Source organism: Triticum urartu, chromosome 5, assembly GCF_003073215.2.
Source record: "Triticum urartu cultivar G1812 chromosome 5, Tu2.1, whole genome shotgun sequence".
Taxonomy (NCBI): Eukaryota; Viridiplantae; Streptophyta; class Magnoliopsida; order Poales; family Poaceae; genus Triticum; species Triticum urartu.
Genome location: NC_053026.1, coordinates 457183608 through 457204273, shown reverse-complemented (window position 1 = coordinate 457204273; position 20666 = coordinate 457183608). Strand labels below are relative to the sequence as shown.

The 20666-nt window shown below is 45.8% G+C and overlaps 3 protein-coding genes, 1 long non-coding RNA gene and 1 pseudogene across 5 annotated transcripts; 1 reads left to right on the top strand and 4 right to left on the bottom strand.

The window, feature by feature from the left end:
* Positions 1-442: 442 nt before the first annotated feature.
* LOC125556267 lies at positions 443-1233 on the bottom strand. The gene has a single exon (XM_048719037.1). The coding sequence runs from the start codon at positions 1131-1133 to the stop codon at positions 717-719; it is 417 nt and encodes a 138-aa protein (XP_048574994.1). The 5' UTR covers positions 1134-1233; the 3' UTR covers positions 443-716.
* A 1822-nt stretch (positions 1234-3055) lies between these two features.
* LOC125509794 lies at positions 3056-4373 on the bottom strand (annotated as a pseudogene).
* Positions 4374-4498: 125 nt separating this feature from the next.
* Positions 4499-6367, bottom strand: LOC125509793 (splicing factor U2af small subunit A-like). Of its 2 annotated transcripts, XM_048674824.1 has the most exons (3): positions 6213-6359; positions 5864-6041; positions 4499-5773 (listed from the first exon to the last, which is right to left on the bottom strand). In XM_048674824.1, exon 3 carries the CDS (start codon positions 5725-5727, stop codon positions 4780-4782), a length of 948 nt encoding a protein of 315 aa, XP_048530781.1. In that variant the 5' UTR covers positions 5728-5773; positions 5864-6041; positions 6213-6359; the 3' UTR covers positions 4499-4779. The 2 variants fall into 2 exon arrangements, with proteins under 2 accessions (XP_048530781.1, XP_048530780.1); XM_048674823.1 differs by lacking the exon at positions 5864-6041 and having other exon boundaries at positions 6213-6367.
* A 4135-nt stretch (positions 6368-10502) lies between these two features.
* On the bottom strand, positions 10503-13544 carry LOC125556266. The gene is made up of 3 exons (XR_007305046.1): positions 13226-13544; positions 10996-12855; positions 10503-10920 (listed from the first exon to the last, which is right to left on the bottom strand). It is a non-coding gene; the product is annotated as an uncharacterized LOC125556266 (long non-coding RNA).
* A 1081-nt stretch (positions 13545-14625) lies between these two features.
* Positions 14626-19719, top strand: LOC125556265 (protein PIN-LIKES 3-like). The gene is made up of 11 exons (XM_048719036.1): positions 14626-14802; positions 15203-15339; positions 15513-15592; positions 15838-15962; positions 16617-16738; positions 16866-17066; positions 18330-18422; positions 18526-18626; positions 18771-18823; positions 18948-19136; positions 19235-19719. The coding sequence occupies exons 2-11, from the start codon at positions 15205-15207 to the stop codon at positions 19357-19359; spliced, it is 1224 nt and encodes a 407-aa protein (XP_048574993.1). The 5' UTR covers positions 14626-14802; positions 15203-15204; the 3' UTR covers positions 19360-19719.
* Positions 19720-20666: the final 947 nt, after the last annotated feature.

Below are 20666 nucleotides of genomic sequence, written 5' to 3'. Positions count from 1 at the left end.
CTCTTTTGTTCCTTTGCATTTTCTCGGCAATCTGTCAACACAAGAAAAAAATCAAGACAAGAACTTGTTTTCGCATAAAAATATGTGTCTAAAACGATAGTTTTTCACATCGATTTGAACCATAAATGTGGAAATAAACTCCGATTATTTGATATTAGCGAGAAAATTAAAATAAACAAAACAGGAAACTGTTCCACAGTGTTTCCATTTGAGCCTTGCTGTTGATATCTTTTTTTAGACACTGCTATAACATACATCTAAAATTATGAAATGTTAAAATCAACATGAAAATCCAAATATCGAGAATCAAAATTAGATTTGTTCTATGCATGTCACGGTTCATGTTGTATTTCAAAGCCTTGCTTAATTATTTGTTGATAAGGCCCTTATTCTCTCTCACACAAAGATAGGGACCACAGTGGGAAGTTGAGAGTGGTCGATGTGGGATATAGGAGGCGGTATAAGTGTTATTCATTACATTTGGCGTACGCTTACAGGCTGAAAGGAAGCAACATTCATGCAACATCCTTTACTACATTACAGAGAAAACAGAAACATAAATTTCTGCATAACATGGGCTGAAAGGAAGCAACATTCATGCAACAGCCTTTATTAGATTACAAAGAAAACGGAAACATATACTTCTGCATAACATGTGAACTGCAGTGCCGAACCATTCACTGACTTTATTATTATGGCCTTTTTAACTAGTAGCTCTATTCTCCGAGAGCGAACACGGCCGCATCATGGGTGTCAGACAGACCGGTGTCGGTCTTGATGGTGACCTTATCAGCAGAAGACTCATCTACATAGACCTCGATCAAAGAAAACTCTTCGACCTTGACCCCGGTGACCTTCTTCATCTTGCCCTTTTCCACAAAAGCGGTCACCTTAGTGTCGTAGGAAACGGTCTGGTTGAGCTTGTTGAACATGTGCTCTTTCTTCTTCTTTTGAAGTATCCACACGAACCCACTCTCACAGTTGTGCCCGACCTCCTCGATGTCATCCATAGGAAAGAGGCCTTTCGGGAGGCCAAGCACTTCGAGAAGCTCGACGGTCTTCTTCTTGCAGATATCGTTCCCCTTGTGGACCTCGGCGCCGGCACGGTGGCTCTCAACCAGCTGGGACGCCATTTGAGCTCCTTCTTAGCTGGTACTTGTTTGCTTTGGAGTGGTTTTCTAGGTTTGTGAATTGGTAGATGAGCTTGTGGTACTTGATAGATCAGGATCTGATGGTGCTGCCTTATATAGATGGTGCAAACTGTAACGGCTCCTAAAGGCCTCTAGGATGGATTCATGCGCGGCTGCGCCGGCGCCAACCCATTGAGACCGGCAGCTCTCCTATGTGGACTTCTCTTAGATACTTCTTGTTTTGAAGGAAAAAGATGAACGTCCCCCCTCTGAAGTTAGCTCATTACGTCCAGCCATATCTGACCATTGAAATGCCTTATGCTGAACTCCACAGCAGAACACTGGTCAAGGATGACTAAATTGGCCATTGCTTACACAAGAAGAATCTTCAAGTCTTTTGATCTCGAGCGACTATATTGACCAGAGAGTAGAAGTCCCAGTGATCTTGTATAGTAATTAAGAAGCTGGGGTCCGTACCAAGTCACAATGCTGCAAGCTGACAAGCTAGATTAGATGTCTATATGCACCATCTGCCAAAGTTTTCCATCTGCAGCTTAGCCTCGAGTGCTAACCTCTGTTCCATTTAACTCGCAGGAATTCAGATGGAACATAAGTTGATGTCGAGTGATACAAAAAAGCAATCCTCAAGGTATGTGAGCAAAGCATTGCACCGAATGCCGACAAAGGAACATTCAGAGAACAGTATAATCATCATAACAATAACAAATTCAAAACCAAATATGTTCCGTCAACACATCCAAAGAGGAAGTGCAACAAGAACCACACTGAAGATGTTACATCAGGCATCCGAGTAAGTTTGCTAGGACCACAATATAACTCCATCTATCATTACAAGATCAGACAAGCAAGCAGAACATCCAGTGAACAAGGCAACCTGCAGTCAGACCGGAGATCTCACGCCTGCGCCGTCTCCCTTTCACGGTTCCACCGCTCAATCTTCGCCCTCCTCTCCTCGCTGCCCTCCCTGCTCCTCCGGCTATGGTGGTAGTAGTCACCATAGCCGCCGTGGTCCAAGCTGCCTCCATAGTAATCGGCTAATCGCCATGGTCCCTAGACCGTGAGGAGCGATAAAAAATATGATCGTAGTAGTGTTTTAAGTTATGTCGTTTCATGTTTAATGTGCAACATTTAGTACTAGAGTTCAAAATATGCAGTGAATTAATGTGCTTATGATCATGTTCCAAATATTAGGGTTCCTGGTGACCAAAAACCTTCCATTCACCGAATTATTTTTGCCTATTTAACTACTTGCAATAACTTACTTTTGCATATTTTACAGCTTTTTTTCCTCTCTAAATTAATATAATATATTCCATTGATTAGCAATCACAAACTTAGCCTTTTTATAGCTATTTTCCACATCGAATTGTCAAATAATTTAGCAGTTCAACAGTCACAAACTTAGCCTCAAACTAACTAATTTCTAACCCTTTTCATTCTCAACTGAGTGGAGGGTTGTGGCATGATGAGTTCTTTCCGTTTTATGTTGTCTGAAGCCAAGCCTTAAAGATATAATGATGGAACATTAAAGCAACTTGTTTTCACGTCAACCTGAACTCAGAAAGAGAAATTAATCTGTGGATCATGCAGCCTCAACCATAGCAGTATGAACTTTGCTCTGTGTTGGTTGTGTCATTCTCTTTGCTAGTTCTTAGATTTTGATTAGTTCAGGCTTGCTTTGGTTTCTGCTTTTGTCCCATTTTTTTCCTTTGCCTTTTTCTCGGTGTTCTTCTAATGCTACAAAATAGCATTCGAGAGAAGAATTTGTTTTCACATACAAATATGTGCTTAAGAAAAACTTTTTTTTTTCACATCGATCTGAGGATTCTGAACCATTCTCTGAGATGGAAGTTGAGAGTCATCGATGTGGGATAGAGGAGGGGGTATAAAACTGTAATTGCAATTATTCATTTCACTGTCGAAAGCTTACAGGCCGAAAGGGAACAACATTCACGCAGCAGCCTTGAGCTTACAAGAAAACGGAAAGATACTTCTGCATAACATGCGAACCATAGTGTCGAACCATTCACTAACTTTATTATTTTGTGACATTTCTATTTAGCTCCCTATTCTCCGAGAGCGAACGTGGCTGCATCATGGGTGTCAGACAGACCGGTGTCAGTCTTGACGGTGACCTTATCAGCAGAAGACTCATCCACATAGACCTCGACCAAAGACACGTCCTCGATCTTCACCCCGGTGACCTTCTTGATCTTGCCCTTCTCCACAAAAGCGGTCACCTCGGTGTCGTAGGAGACGGTTTGCTCGATCTTCTTGAAGGTGTGCTCGCTCTTCTTCTTCTGAAGCATCCACACGAACCCGCGAGCGGGTTGTACCCGATCTCCTCGATGTCGCCCATTGGAAAGAGGCCTTTCGGGAGGCCGAGCTCTTCAAGGAGCTCGACGGACTTCTTGCAGACTTCGCCCCCCTTGATGACCTCGGCCCCGGCGCGGTGGCTCTCGACCAGCTGGGACGCCATTGGAGCAAACTGGTTTGCGTAGGAAGTGGGTTTCAGGTTTGTGAATTGCCAGACGAGCTTGTTGTAAGCGATAGATTAGGACCCTATGGCGCTGCCTTATATAGATGCTGCAAGCTGTAGCGACTTTGAAGAGCCTCTACGATGGGTTCATGCGCGCGCCAGGCCGCCAGCCCAGTGAGACCGGCAGCTCTCCTCTATGGACTTCCTCTTCCGTATACTTCTTTTTCTGAAAAGAAAAGAAGAACGTCTCCCCTTTGGAGCTAGCATTATTACGTCGTCACGAACAAATGATTTTGGATGACCATTGAAATGACTTTGTGCTGAACTGCACAACAGAACACTGGAGTTGAGCTGGTCACGTATGACTGAATTGACCATTGCTTACACATGTGACATGACGAACCTTCAGGTCTTTTGATCTCAAGCAACTAAATTGACCAGTGTAGAAGTTCCTGTGAACTTGTCTAAGAAGCTGGGCTCCGTAGTAAAAAGATCAAGATTCGTACAAGAAACCTGAGTTGGTGATCTCGAGTGATGCAAAATTCAGTTCCCATTGCACTTGCACTCGAACAAGCTTCGTGAGCAAAGCAATCCGCCGAATGCTGAACTTGTTTTCACATAACAATGCGTACATGAGAAAAAGTTTTCCACATCTACCTGAACCTGAAACGGGGAAATTATCTGCGACGGTCTGATTTTGGCGAGGATAAAAATCAACAACACAAGCTAGATTAGATTTCCAACTGCACCATGAGTGCTAAACTCTGCCTCTGCCTTTTAAACTGGCAGGAAATCTGATGGAATATAAGTTGATGTCAAGTGGTACAAAAATGCAATCCCCAATGCATTTAGACTGAAACATGGAATGTGAGCAAAGGAACATTCAGGGAACACACTATATAATCATAACAATAACAAGTTCAACACCAAATACAATCAGGCATCCGAGGGCGAAGATTGAACACACTATACCATCAACAAATCTAAAGAGGAAGTTCAACAAGAACCACACTAAAGATGTTACATCAGGCATCCGAGTAAGTTCACTAGGACCACAATCTAACTCCATCTACCATTACAAGATCAGACAAGCAAGCAGAACATCCGGTGAACAAGGCAACACTGCAACCTGCAGTAAGACCGGAGATCTCACGCCTGCGCCGTCTCCCTCTCACGGTTCCACTGCTCGATCTTCGCCCTCCTCTCCTCGCTGCCCTGCCTGGCAGGCGCCTCCCTTTCACGGTTCCACTGCTCAATCTTCGCCCTCCTCTCCTCGCTGCCCTCCCTGACCGGGCTCCTAGTCCTAGACCTGTGTCGCCGGCGCAGCCTGCTCCCATCGCTGTCATAGTTGCGGTTCCTCTCGCTGCTCCTCCGGCTATGGTGGTAGTAGTCGCCGTAGTCACCACGGTCCAGGCTGCCTCCATAGTAGTCGCCACGGTCCCTAGACCGCGAGGAGCGATCACGGTCCCTGGCGTGGTGACGGTAGGGGCTCGGGCTCCGGCTGCTCCTGCTGTGGCTCCTCCTGGACCTATGCAGGTGCCCATACAGCCTCTTCCTGAGGTCCCTGCCAATCTCCTTGACATGCATGAAGTTGCAGTACCCTCCACGGTTGCAGTTGTGCTCCTCGAACTGCCGGCAGGTGGCCTCCCGGAAGTCGGTGACGGGCGAGAACTCAGCAATGATGGGGCGGCCCGAGTAGAACCTCCCCTGCAGCGCCTGGAGCGCCTTGGCGGCCTGGTCCTCCTCCCTGAACTGCACGTAGACGTTGCCGATGAGGTGGTCGGCGAGGTTGTCGCAGACGTGCAGGTTCTCGACCTCGCCGTGCTTGCTGAGCTCGTCGAAGATGTCCTCGTAGAAGTCCTCGAAGTCGCCCTGGATCTTGACGGGGTCGATGGGGTTGCCCTGCGCGTCCACGCCCGGGGTGATCATGTCGGGGCGCTGGTACATGTTGCAGAGCAGCAGCGTGGGCGAGACGGACGGCTTGTTGTGCAGGCGGGAGCAGCGGTCGCCGTGCCGGCACGCGCCGATCTTGAAGTAGAACGGGCAGTTCACGCGGTCCTTCTCCGTGCCGAAGATCGACGCGAGGTGCTCGGCCATGGCGCCGCCCCCCGGATTCGCGCCCCCGCAGAAAAGCTAGAGATCTCTGCACTCCCATCACACGAATCACAAATCACACACACGAGATTGCAGCCAAGATTAACGGATAAACACTCAAAGGAGGGGGAACAAGAACTTGTCATGAGTAGATACTGCAAGCAACTCATCCCAATTCCGGTGGAACCTTCAAAATCAGCAGGCACTTAAATTCCGGATCAGATCGAAAGAAAACGGAACTAAACGAAGGTAAAGACTAATCCATAACTTTTATTTATCTCTTCGATTCGCGAGGGGGGAAGAACCTATCTCCCGACCTGATAAGAATCGACAGAGAAGACACACGAAAGCATCGTCAATCAATCCGATCCGTTCGAACCGAGAGAAAAAAGAACGAGCGTGATGCGCGGGCACGGGCAACCCAATCCGTTCGACCCTACACATGCATGTATAGATCTAGGATATTACGGGAGGAGGCGGCGGCTTACCGGAGATCAGCGCCGCCGTAGCCGGAGGGGGAGCAGAAGGTGGAGCACGGCAGATTTGTTTTTGTTTTGGATGCTTCTTCCAGTAGCATCTGGAAAAGCGGATATAAAGGCCGTGGCGGCGTATCCGGACGTTGGTTGGGTGTCGGACGGTGGAGATGTGGCAGGCTGGAGACTGCTAGAACCTTCGAGGGGTTATGGGCGTTGTTGGACAGCCCATCGCTGGCCCGGTCCAGCAAGGCGGGTATTTTATGTGTTGAACATTGCAAGCCCATCAAGTCATGTGAGAGGTAGACATCGCCTGTGGGCAGGATAAATATTATCAATCGCATTTTATCTTCTCAAAAAAAATCAATCGCATTTCAAAAAGATAATATTATCAACTGGTTGCCTACTAAATTGCTTCTTGTTTCTCAAAAAAATTATTCGCTTGCTCTCTCTAAAAAAAGGCCTACTAAATTGTTCTCAATTTCTATAAAGTTGCCAAATTTTAGAAAACTTGTGCATTGCCAAATGTTACCTTGCCAAAACATTGGCCAGCCAATTTTTTCTACAAGCCAAACATGCTTCAAAATCAGACACTGCGCGTAAGAGAATCCGTTAAACCATATAAAGAAAAAAAACTTTAAAGTTTTCTTTCCCAGCTCGCAAGGCGACTAGGGCAAGGCCTTTCTCCCCTTCATCTCTGTCAACGGGCTCGTGGATTTGCCTCCCCTTGTGCATGCTGCTCCAGTGGGCGATGGTGAGAAGGAAAATCCTAGTGCCTCGCTCGGGCTAGTAGATAGGTTAGGATTTTACTCCTTGCAGGGGTAGAGCTTCATCATTGAGTCGGCCTTTCACGCTCCGATCCTCCTCGAGTTTGTCCCTCGGGATGGATTCGATGGAGCTGGCGTAGATTCATGTTGACTCCATGACGACAAGGTTAAGGTTTCTCGTCGCGTTCGCGATGACAAGATTTGGTGTCGGGTTCTTTAGATCGATTCAAGAGTTCAACGACGTCGGCTGCGACTCCGGGAGCTGGTCCTTAGAAGAACATGCATGAATACTACCTAGCTTTCATTGACAAGGTCAGGCCATCTCCAATATGTGAGCGATGACACCAGCGCGTCAACAGTTTGTTCTGGCGATGGTTGCGGTTGTTTGGTGGTCCAGGGACCTCAATGTATTTTTTATTCTGTTTGTAGTGCTTTGTATTTCTTGTAAACCTTTACAATATATTTGGATCATTTTTATAAACATGTGTAAAAATAAAAGGGGTGTCCACATGTTGTTTGTAGAAAGTCACACGTTTGGTTTGGAGAAATTAGTGATAATGGATGTGAGTTTAAGGGGTATGAAACATTGTTTTGTTCTATGGCAAATGAGTTAAGGAGGAAAGGGGAGAATTAATAAGGTCAATTCTCACGTATCTTTCCATGTCCCCTGTTAATTCACACGGGATAAAAGATTCCTTCAAATTCTCACCACTAGTTGCCAAACACACAATTAGTGGTGGGGTACAGCGAATTTCATCTTCTTCGTCTTCAAGAAGCATAGTATGAAATTCGTCGTGGTGGTTTATGTAAAAAAGAAAGGCATGGTACTTATATTTGTCTTGAAGAAGCATAGTATGAAACACATTATGGTATGATAGGTCGGAAATTACATTTTGAAGTTCCAAGAAATGCTAAATTGAATTCTACATGTGTGCAAAGTTTGATGGTGAAATAGGTTAGCATGTGAGCTACACAAAAAAAGAAGATGTGTGGATTTTTAGTGGTGAACAGTGTGTGTGTTGTTCATGCTTTAAAAATCATGAAAAGGTGTGAATCAAAGTTTACATTGTTTGACTCAATGCTTAGATGTTGCATAGATGACTTCAATTCAATTTTAAATGGACTTGAGTCTTTTTTTTGTGATGATCCCTGTCGCATCATTGTGGGACACGACATACGATCAAAGCTAGTGTACTACATTAGTGTTAATGTTGATCAAATATCTGCACCATGTGGACGTGATAATTAGATTCTATTAATGCAGTGTCAGATATTTGCATCAGCTTATTATATGAATTGGATACCTATTACTTAATACTCTCTCCGTCCCAAAATTTTTGTCTTAGATTTGTCTAGATACGGATGTACCTAATACTAAAACGTGACTTGATACATCCATATTTAGATAAATTTAAGACAAAATTTTTGGGACGGAGGGAGTACAAGGCTACTAGTTTTTAAATGTAGCCACCCGTGCCTACAAAATAGCATATTTGTAGATAGGGGTTTTGGGGATGAGGGGGGCTGGGAAATGAAGGGGAACTGAGGGGATCGGAGATGTGAGGGGACCCCCTTAGGGCTTGTTCAGTTGGAAGGAAGGGGATTGAAGTAGATTAAATCTCGCAAAATAAATCCCCTACAGGTCAAAATCCCCCTCAATCCCTCCAATCCTCTTGAAGGGAGGTTTAACTGAACAAGGCCTTAGGCCCTAAAATCCCATTGTTTCAAACAAGGCCTTATGACGGTTTCATAATCCCCGACACCCATAGGCTTTAGAGAGAAAGTAGTCCTTGAAGCGGCTAATGTCAAGGCCACAAGGGGATTGCTGGCAGTCGGCATGCCCCAATTGCTGGTGGATTATTTTCTTGCTCGGGGAGACATCACAACATGCGACAAGCAGCCCACCTCCAACACCTTTGCTTGTATTTTTGTTGGGACAAGTCTCTCCATGTGATGTGTTGGCAACCTAACTCCAGCCCATAAGTCTATCACAATGTGAGTCGTTGATCTCAGTTGCATCCAGCGGGCGGATTGCTTCCTGGTGAAGGAGGAAGAAGAAAACCCTAGCCACTTCACCCTTGTATGGTGGTGGCTGGCTGGCTGCACTAGGAGATTGTGCGAGTAAGAAAGAGCACACAAAGAACAGCTCAACATGTGACAAGAGAGGAAGAAAAAGGAGAGGTGATTTTATCTAGAATTGCTATATCTGACTAGACAATGTTTAAGCTGGTGATTGAAAGCTCAAACCTATTTGGATTGTCACTTAACTTGGTGGGCTCGTTTACTTTGAGTATGTCGATATGGATAGCTATTTTGAGGATTGGATCAGTGAAGCATATGATTTGAGAGTGGTTCTTGTTAGTTCAGACTACTGCAGTTTCAACACAATAGTTTTCGGAGACGGACATATTGGGCAGGGTTTGCTCGGTGGTTGCCGCAGAACGGCCACTACCGCCACGCCGCTACCGCCGCTCCTTTATTGGGGCTGGCTTAACCTTGTCAATAACAGCTCGGAAGTCTTCATGCACTGCCCTAAAGACCAACGCCTAGAGTTGCAGTTGTCGTCGTTGAACCCTTGAATGGATCCGAAGCAACTGATACCAAATCTCGCCAGTAGTAAAACTGGAAAAAAATAGTCAAGACACCTTCATGTCACAAGTTCTATTTGTGTGTAAATTTTCATGATAAAAAGATATTCAAGATGCTCTAAAAAAGATCAGAGATCAAAAGTTAATCCCTCCGTCTCAAAATAAGTATCGAGACATTTATTTTGAGACGGGGTGCTTTTTAAAGCTTTTTAGAGCAGAACAGTTTCCGACACATTACAGAAGCACAGAGGACATGATGAAAGTACTCGTATAGAAAAACGTTGAAAATCCACGAGACCTAGCAAGTAGCAAAAGTATGTGCGGCAACATTCAGACTATAATTAGTGTTTCTTCCGATAAACATTCAGACTATGGTGAACGCGTGAAGATGAGAGATACGCAGTTCGGATTCCGCAATGATTCGCCGATGGCCCCCACACTGCGAGGAGGGAGCACGTACAACACGTCGACACATCACCTCTGCCTCCGGCAGCAGCTGAGGACTGAGGTGCGGCGATGGCATTGGGGCGCGCGCTCGAAGTCTGAAAAGACACTCACGGACGCAGCTTCAGTGACGTTGTGAAGCCAAGTCACACAGCGCCTTAGCCCACTATATCAGCCCCTCGTTCTACATCCAATGGATAGGATTCACTCAAGGCAAAAGAGGCCCAGCCTTGGTAGTTTTCAGGTGTACAGTGACGTGAATAAAGCAGTGAGGCGCTGGACACTCTCCAGCCTTAATATTTTCACATAGAAAATATCTGATGTTGAAAATAATATGAAATGAACAGTAATCCCATTATACAAGGGAAAATATGACTATAACATTGAAAAATGCAAGCAATTAACTTCATTGTATAATCTGTACAACACTGAAAATTGCAAGCACTATATATCAAATGTCTGAAGCAAACAGAGAAAGAAACACTGTACATCATAACCATGAAATTTGCAAGCACTTATCATTCGTACAACTCTGTAGCACAAATATTCAAGCACTTGACATTGATATTCTGAACCATATCATTCAAATTCTGTAGCAACAAGTACTACCAATGAATAACCATCCAAGTATGTTACATAATAGGCCATTCACTTGTACACTTAGGCCACAAAAGACTATAGTTAGCCACCAAAATACCACCAGATAACTATAGTTAACCCCCAAAGTATCATCTAACCAACATCTAGATATTAGAACAAATTTTCACCATAAAGACGATCATCTTCACAAGTAGGGGGAGCTGTGAGGAGCTGAGTAAAGCTCTCAATGGCAATGTACTGCCCATTTTCCACATTTGCGCTTCTCTTGTTGCCATCATTCTTCACTTCCCCTTGGGGCTGTACATCTACATTTTTCTTTTTTTGCTGCCAGTGAAAGCTCAACCTTTTAGTGTATTAACAAATGACAAAACAAATTATTATCTTCAGATTAGAACATACCTTTGGTCCTTTCTTGGTCGAAACAACAGGTTTAGTTGCCTTGCGCTTGGCCTTGTGCAACCTATCAAGCCAATTTTTCTTTCTCTTTGAATTTTTGGGCTGAACCTCCTTTTTCTTCAGTTTAGCAGCTCTTAGCAAGTCATCTCTTTGCTGCACATTTGGGTCAACATTTTCTTGGTCATTACTTGGTTCATTCATAGCACTACTAGATGCATTGAGTTTTTCCTCCAACCGTGGACCAACGCAATCAAGCTACCAATAGATACAACATATTTGTTTCCATCCAATACTCTACTACATGCAGCCATAGATCTTTCATACTCACTTTGGAAAGCTTCAAAAATTGTTGGAGTGTACACTTTGCTTGCTTGTACCAACATAGGCCTGCTCATCTTGATTCTTGGTATGTTTTTTCTTGCTTCAAATTCAGATTCCAGCTCTTTGTTTCTTTTTTGTTCCACTATCCTTTCAAAATGCTTTAAAAATCTAACAATATGAAAATCAGATTTCAAATGGTTCTTCAATGAATTGTTGAAGCTCTCACTTAATTGTGTACTTCTCACTCCCAAACTGAAGACGTCTCTCATAAAACATTCAGCCCACTTTTCTTTTACCTTGTAGATACTATCAAACCAAGTTTGCTTATGCATCTTTAACCTCATGTTGGCAAATGCTTCTTCAAACTCAACCTTGTCCTCATAGCCATACATACAAGCACTAAAATCAGTGAGAATATGTGATTCTTCGTCTTTATCTTTGTCTTCACCCTCCTCTTTCTCTTCACCCTCATCTTCATCTTCAACCTTAATTGGAGATAGATGTTTGACAGCATTCTGCATTATATGAAATGTACACAGTCCATGATATGCTTCTGTGAACACAACCTCTACAGCTCTACCCATTGCATAATCTTGATCGGTATAAATAGTTCTAGGTTGCCTTCCATTATGCGCACCTAGGAAAGTTTCAAAGAGCCATTTGAATGAGGCTAATGTTTCGTCAAACATTAGTGCAGCACCAAAAACTGTAGTCTCCCTAAAACACCAAATGGCCTATATTCCTTGTTTGTGCCAAAAGTAGTGTCAAATGTGACAACATCGCCAAAGTGTGCATAGTCTAACATCATTTTAGCATCAGCCCAGAAAATGTTAGATATATTCTCCTCACAATCTAGTTGCAAAGCATATTGAAATGATGGATTTTCAGCAACTTTCCCACCAAAGTACTTTAACATGCTGCCTGCCTGACCAAAAGCCAACTCTCTTTGCCTCTTGCTTTGCAAAAGATTTCTGTGACCATCCGAACCTACGTGTATAGCTGAAGCACCACTCCACGGTGGAGCATTGGCCATGCCCTGAGATTAAGTGGTCCACCAACCTGACGAGTAGCGAGCTCATATGCAGCTTTAGGCCTAATTCCAGAATCATCCGCAGCTTCAATTTCATATGCTTGAAATTCTGATATTTTCCTTTGCGACACCATGAGGTGGCGGGTTTGTGGCAAGTGAAGCAAGTGATTATGTTCAAGAACTACATCCGTGACTTCCAAATTTCCAGACTCTCGATCCAATGTAAGAGTCATTCGAGCTTTACAATCAGTTCTTGTCTCATCTCTAAAGCACTTTCGAATGGATTCTCTTTGCGTTTTTTTTTTCGATGACCTTCATTGGCACAAACATATCTGCAGGAAGTTACCTTACCATCAAATTTGCTCACATTGGTGTACCTTTTCCTCACATCAAAGCCTACACGACCACCATATGCTATCCAAAACAACCAAGACTCCTCTTGACTTTTGAATATCATGCCAACTTGAGGCATCCCCTTATCAGATTGTGCCATTGCACACCACCCAACTTATCTGCCATTGACAACACATATAATCAGCTGACTAAATTGCAGAACACCAACTAATATTCTAGATGCAAATCTGAAACAAATACTAATACTAAACTTGCGCTAGCAGTACTACAAAATTCAGATTATTCTACTTCTGAATATCTGGGGTGTGTGCGTGTGTGGTGAGTGATCTGAACTTGCACAACCATGTAATATATCTGGTGTGTGTGATCTGGACTGATCAAAAGAATTACTACAACTTGCAGAACCATGTAATCCCATAAAAATTCCAAAGCATTACTACTAGTGAAATCATAATCTCAACTTCTGAATGATTAGGTGCTCACGGTTTGAGCTTGGCTGCAGTAAAATTCGACTAAAATCAGAATTACCTCCGGCGAACGACGACTGTATCTTCTCGGTGGAATCGAGGGGCGGATCGGGTGAACGAAATCTGCGGCCGCTCTGTATCTTCTCAGAAGCTCCCGGGCGGCGAGGCCCTCCTCCCCGTCGCCTCCGCGGCGGCGCGAGGCCGCCCTACTTTGTCTCCAATGAATGTGGCGCGACGACCTCCTCTGCTCTGGATGGAACAGAGCTCCAACCCTCTCCTCCACAGCGACGTGTCTCGCCTCTCTCTCAGGCTCTCGGAGGTGGCTCTCCCGCCAAACCCTCGCCGCCGCGCGGGAGAACTGGATGCCGCCAGACATCCAAGGTGCCCTAAAAAAGCCGAGATCAAAATTTACTCCATGCGTCATAAAATAAGTGTCTTAATTTTAATATAACTTTGTATCAAAGTTAGTACAAATTTGAGACATTTATTTTGAGACGAAGGAAATATTTTCTAAAGCTTTTTAGAGCAGCATAGTTTCCCGACACACTACAAAAGCACAGAGGACATGATGAAAGTTTAGAAAAACGTTGAAAATCCACGAGACCTAGCAAACGTGTGTGCGGCGACATTCAGACTGTGAGCATCGTTTCTTCCGAGGAACATTCAGACTATGGTGGACGCGTGAAGATGAGAGATACGCAGTTCGGATTCCGCAATAGATTCGCCGATGGCCCCCACACTGCGAGGAGGAGGGAGCACGTACGACACGTCAACACATCACCTCTTCTTTTCTTACGGGGGATCGACACATCACCTCTGCCTCCGGCAGCAGCTGAGGACTGAGGTGCGGCTCGCGCTCGAAGTCTGAAAAGACACTCACCTCTGAAGTTTCTGATCGCTGCATCAACACGGCGTGAGGGTTTGAAGATCCGCCGCGCCGGCCGCCGGAGCCGGCTCTCTCCGGGAGGCGCGTGGCCGCCTATAGCGCACCTTGGCACGGCCACATCCATATAAGCACACGGTTTTCTCTGTGCCGGACAGGTGGCGACTGGCTGACTGCCATGGCCTGGCCGTCGGTTGGAGCCGAGAGGAGGAGCGTTGAAGGCAAGCTGGCTGATCCAACAGCCTTTGGCGAGGGAGCATGACTTGACTTTTAGGAGCAGTGGTGTGGTGAGTGGGTGCGCGCGTGTGTGGTTTCACGTTTTTTTTTTCTTAGGCCTGTGTGTGATATCACGTGGGTCGTTTTCTCTTTGTAGTGGAAAAAACAAATGCCATGCATGCATGCATGCACCGGTCCGGTCCGGCCTCTACTGCTACTGGTTTGGCCTCACCCCCGTGTCTAGGGGCCAAGCCGGCCGGCGCGCACGCCCCCACGTTCGGGCCAATCAAAGTCGCAAACCCTCGGCGGCGAAAGCTGCAGCGCGAAATTGAATACGTCCTCGGACCACGCCGCCGCGAGAGCGCGAGAGCGTCAAAAGATCGACAGAAAGCCAAAGCCGCCCACGGAACCAACCAAAGCCACCCCCGCCCGCCCGCCCGCGACGACCAAGCAGAGAGATCGGCTCCTGCCTCCGCCCGCGCGCGCTCTCGTCGTCCCCCCTCCCTCTTCTCCCCGGCGGCGGCACCGCCGACGACAAGGTACGCCGTCCACCGCACCCCATGCGTAGGTACCACGCCGCCTCATCCATCCGAATCTCCACCACGATACGCGCAAAAGACCACCGCATGGGCTAGTCGTTTTGATCTCGCGCTTTAAGGGAACCTCGTATGCACGCACGCACTGTAGCTGATGTTGATCCACATCCACACCGGCCGTGGGGGGCATCCCGATCGATATTCACTTCTTGAGTTCTGATAAACTTCCTTCCTATTTGATGATCCCATGCTCTTTTCCGCTGTGGAGTTTCTCATTTTACCAATTACAGTATATATCATGGCCGCCTGCTGTTTGTTCACGCGCCATTTATCGCATTCCTGCTTCGTGTGGCAAATAAATAGTTCAGCAAAGTGTTTACAATGGCATTTCTTGGTGCCACAGAAATGGGGCTCCTGGAGCTCTTCATCACGGCGTGCATGCCCGTCCTCAACATGCTCCTGGTTACTGGTGTTGGATCGTTCTTGGCAACTGACTCCGCTGGGATACTGGGGAAAGAAGCAAGGAAACACCTAAACTATGTGAGTGCTGCTAGTGACTGTCACCTAACAACGAATCGATCCACAAAACTTATTTAGTTTTTCTATATCATGTCCCTGTCATATTCCGTTTATTTTACTTTTTCTTGCGAAAGATATTCCGTTTATTCTACTAACCTGTCAACTTCTTTCCTGAACCAATTTTGTTTCTGCAGGTAGTGTTTTATGTATTCAATCCAGCTCTTATTGCAACCTATCTGGCAAAAACGATCACCATGGAAAGCTTGGCCAAATTGTGAGTCACACGCTTCTTCATTTCACCTGTTGGGCAATCTTCATTGATTATCAGTATCTTGCATAATGAACTCTTTTTTTCCCTCAGTAAATAAATAAATAGATACTTCCTCCGATCCATATACTGTACTAATCAGCGACAATTAATATGGATCGGAGGGAGTAACTCTTTTTAGAAAATAATTTTGATTGTCCTATCAGATTAGGAGAAGTAATTCTTTTGACAATTTATGATCCATGATACAGGTGGTTCATGCCGGTGAATGTGTTCTTCACTTTCATCTTCGGGTTGATCCTCGGTTGGATCGTCATAAAAGTCACCGGGGCTCCCCTCAAGTTAAGAGGCCTCATTTTGGGCTGCTGTTCTGCTGGTACCTCTCTATCTTTCCATCTGAACCGTCAGAAAATAGTAAATTCGCTCTCTATTTTAGACAAACTTCGTACAGTGCTTTCGTACAGTGCTGTTCTGCACTGCACGTATTTATTTTGTGGTAGGTTGGGCCTGTACAGATGCACTGCATTAACCTTGAATGAGAAGCTCACTGCTAGTGTCAGAAGTCAGTCCAAATATGCTAGTAAAAATACACAAATACTCATGTATAGGCAACAACAAGGAGTACTAGAATCCGTGAAGGAGTATTAGACAACAACAAGGTATAGTGTTGAGCCAGAAAGACCCTTAGTCTCACTTAGACGCTAACTGCGTGGGTGCATTGAGCAAAGCAAAGAAGGGTCTTTCTCATAATGTTCCAGCTCCAGCTGGTACCACTGATAAGGTGTATACTTCCCAGCGGGGAAGGGGTTGTAGCCATAATACTGAGTGAATGACTGATAACCACATCTACCAACCTGCTAAGAAATTTTAATTATTGGTTAGATAGACATTTGGAGTTACCTTGGTGAACTGATCGAACTTGGGCAGCTCCACCTTGAGTAGAAGTGTACAATTCCTCCTCGTTTTGTTCCTTCTTTTCTACGCCGATAGTTCGTCGAAATCTTCGCTTGACTTGGTTGTACGGATACAGGCAATCTGGGCAACATTTTCCTCATCATCATTCCAGCTCTCTGCAAAGAGAAGGGGAGCCCGTTCGGCACGCCTGATGTTTGCCAGACTTACGGACTAGCCTATTCATCGCTCTCATTGGCTGTAAGATTATTGTTACACTCTATGTTTTTTCAGTACATTGTCCACATCAGGCAATCCTGATCGTGTTCTTTTGTCAAGAAAACAGAACACCGTGTCACTATCAATTATGATTTATTTTTTTTGGCAGATTGGTGCCGTCTTTCTGTGGACGGGCGCGTATAACATTATTCGTGCAAATTCAAATGTCACTGAAGGAGATGGCAGCTCGCCTATAACTCAAACAAAAGTCTTGGTTTCAGGAGGAACCAGATGTGCAGATTCAGAAGATAATCGAGATCGTGTCGACGAATGCACTCTGCCGTTGATATCAAATCGAACCAAAACGAAGGTTTTTATTGTTGCTGGAACCTTTTTTTTTTCTCTGCACAAGTTGTAATACCCCACATAGCCTACTTCCTTCACCTCCAAATCCCCATACTCTGAAATAGCACTCCAGTAATTACTCTATTCAGGAAACAACCCCCCTATTTTGACAGAAACGAATTTCACCAAGTAAACCCATGATCCGGCTAATCTATGTTGGAAATATAAGCAATTTACCAAATGATTTTATTAACAGAAATACTAGGTAAAGCATGACTAATATAGTAGAGATAAAACAAGTCATGCGTTCTGACAGAGAGAAGGTAAATAGCTCCTGCATATATGAACCGTAGCCTACCATATCTATAGCAGACAGTAGAACTAGTTGCATATATGAAGTAGAACCTAACATATTTAGGGCAAGTACTAGTACGAGAAACTGTGGTAGGATATCTAATAGAAAGAAGAACACATACGGGACAGCAGCAGCAGTAGCACTAGACTTGGGGTCGGTGTCCTCGCCAGCCATGTCGTCGAGGAGGTTGTCGACGTCGGGGAAGAAGTCGTCGTCGGGGAAGTAGTCGTCGGAGTCCGGGGCTTCCGTGACGAAGGAATCAGTCAGTAGTCGCGCAGAGCGCTCCCCAGAAACCTTATCACCCTTCTCCCGTACAGGACTCAAAGAGGTGCGGTTTCGGAGGCCTACTGTCCCGACCTGCGGTGCACGCCGCAAGCCGGGATGAGAAAGACAGCAGCAGCTCAGAGATTGGAACCGGTGGCGAGAGGAAGGAGAAGTTCTGATGCGTCTCTCTGAGAGGAGCGACCTCCCTTTTATAGGCGCAAGAGAAGGAGACGAGAGGCTGCGCCGGGAGCTGAAGGGAACGCGGGAGATGAAACGAATAGCAAAACTAATTTGGACATCGGCTCGACTCATTCCCGCAACCCGCGTCGCGTCGCGTCGAGACAAGGCGAGGCGGGCGGCGGAGGAGGAGCGCGCGTGGATGTCCTTCTTGTTCTCATGCTCATACAAGTAGGGAAAGAACCTCCCTTAGAGGTCCAGCTCCCACTAAACTTGCAATGTAGGACTAAACTTTAGTAGTATCCTTTGCTTTGCACAAATGGGCTAAGTGGGCCTCTAGGATTTATTAGGAATTTCTGAAATAATTATTGGGCTACCTCCAATATAGATTAAATTCCAGCAATCTAGGCGTCTGCTACAGCATAATGAATACACCGTAACAGTTTTGCCAATTTTCAGCACTAAACAATTTGGATTTGTGTGTGTATGTAGGTCCCATTGATGGAGAGAGCAAAAGGATTTGTATCGTCGGTTTCTGGAGCAATTGATCTGAGGAAGCTATTTGCCCCTTCAACTATTGGAGTGGTATGCTAGTTTCAGAAACTACCAATTGTGCTTCTATATGGGGCAACCTTACGTCGCAATAGACCATTAGAAAATAAGCATGCTGATTTGTATCATTTGGTAGATTATCGGGTTTATAATTGGAGGAATACCTCTGATTAGAAATGCTCTGATCGGCGACGATGCCCCTCTTCGTGTCCTTCGCGAGTCCGGTGAACTAATAGGGTAACACATCGACCTTCTTTCTTTTATCTTGTAAAAACACTTCATGCTGCTGTCACTTGTAACCATTGACGTTGTTGGTCATACAGATGATTTATGTTGTTTCATCCCACATATCTAACCATTTTTGCTCGTTTTCCTGCGCAGCGGAGCAGCCGTTCCATCCGTCACGTTGATCATGGGAGGGAACCTCATCACAGGTAACCTTTACCCTGCCGTCCTCGGTAGTACAGATGAATGATATACTGAAAATTAATATAACAACAAAAAGGAATTACCAACACTTGAACTTTAGCCTGAAACACGGAGCACTAATTCCTGTAGGGATGCGCGGAAGGGCGAGCGTCCCGCCGTCGGTGATCGCCGGCGTCGCGGTGGTCAGGTTTGTGCTGCTGCCTCTGGTGGGCACCGCGCTGGTGAATGCCGCGGTCCGCTACGGCGTCATCCGGCCGGACCCGCTGTACCAGTTCGTCCTCCTGCTGCAGTACGCCGTCCCGCCCGCCATGAACATCGGTGAGACATCTGTTGCTAGCGCATGCACTTCTCGTTTTCCCCGATTGCTTGACTGATGACTAATTGGCGCGTGCGGCTGTCATCATCATCATGTGCAGGGACGATCACGCAGCTGTTCGGCGTGGGGGAGAGCGAGTGCTCGGTGATCTTCGTGTGGGTGTACGCGCTCGCGTCCGTGGCCGTCACCATGTGGTCCGCGTTTTTCATGTGGACGCTCTCGTGACTGAGTCTCTCCCGCGCCGCGTGCGACGGAGTAGAGTACAATGGAAGGCCGACGAGGCGAGCCAAGAGCTATACCCATTCCATCCATGTCTCGAGGCTTATGGTGAATGGTGGCTGCCAGGCGTCGTCGGCGGGCTCGAGTGGGCGAGGCGACCGACGGCTTGGAGAGACTGAGTAGGTGGGGCAGAGATCGCCTAGGGGTGTGTTTGGTTTAACAACGAAGTGAAATGGAATATCATGGTTCCATTCCAATGGAATGGGTCGATTTCATCCTTCTGTTTTGTAGAAGCAAGTCCAAGAAGTAAAGTGATTACATATTGATGTTTGGTTTGAAAGATGAAATGAAGTGGAATTGATTTCTCACCCTCCTCATGGGCTTGATTTGATATCTTGCGTGAGGAGTGTGGCTTCGAGATCGGATCTAACATTGATCCTGGTAAAAATTCTCATGCTTGCCCTAGACCTGATCTGACATCAGGCCTGGGAAAGCGACTCATGTTGCTCGTGAGGTTGGAGTGAGATCAAGCCTGAAAAGATCTTGACTGTACTCTATGTTGTCAAATCTTACAATCCAGCTCTGGAGCAAAGGACTCGACCTGGCCGAGGTGGCCACTCGAGTTGCAACAAGGATGACACCGCCGAAGATGAACATTTGCCTCGGTGGGAAATTGCGTCTGAGTTGATCTGAGCGTTGATCTCGACTCCCATCACCGTGACAATCATTTAGCAGGACCTGCATGGATCACCACTGTCGGAGCTAAATCTAGCAGATCCCTAGGTAGGGTATCCTAAGCTAGATGTCTTCGTACGATGGTAACAGGGACACAGGATTTTACCCAGCTTCAGGCTCTTTCGAGAAGATAATACTCTACATGTTGATTGTGTTTTATTGCGTTGGGTGTGTATAAACTACAAAGCTTCGAGATTGTAAACTTGTCTATCTACGGGCCTAGACCCCTGCTTATATAGCGTAGCGGGGACCCTAGGTTTACATGGATCTTGGCCAGTTAGGTATTAGGAGTCAGAATTCTCCATGAACCCAGCATCTTGTCGTGTACTCCAAGCCTTCTAGAATCTTTCTGTGATACGCCATGGCCTCCCAAAGCGGTCCAGGACAAAACTGATAAGGGGTCCTCAGTCTAGTCCACCAAACCGGGAGTTGACGTGGTGAGAGACCCCTTAGCCGGGACACCATCATACCACGAAAAAAGGATGGGTGTAAGAGAACGCAACATGAGCATTGTCATTGACATCATGTTTTGCAGATAATTTTGAGAAAACTTCTTCAAATGGTCCGTCTGTCTTTTT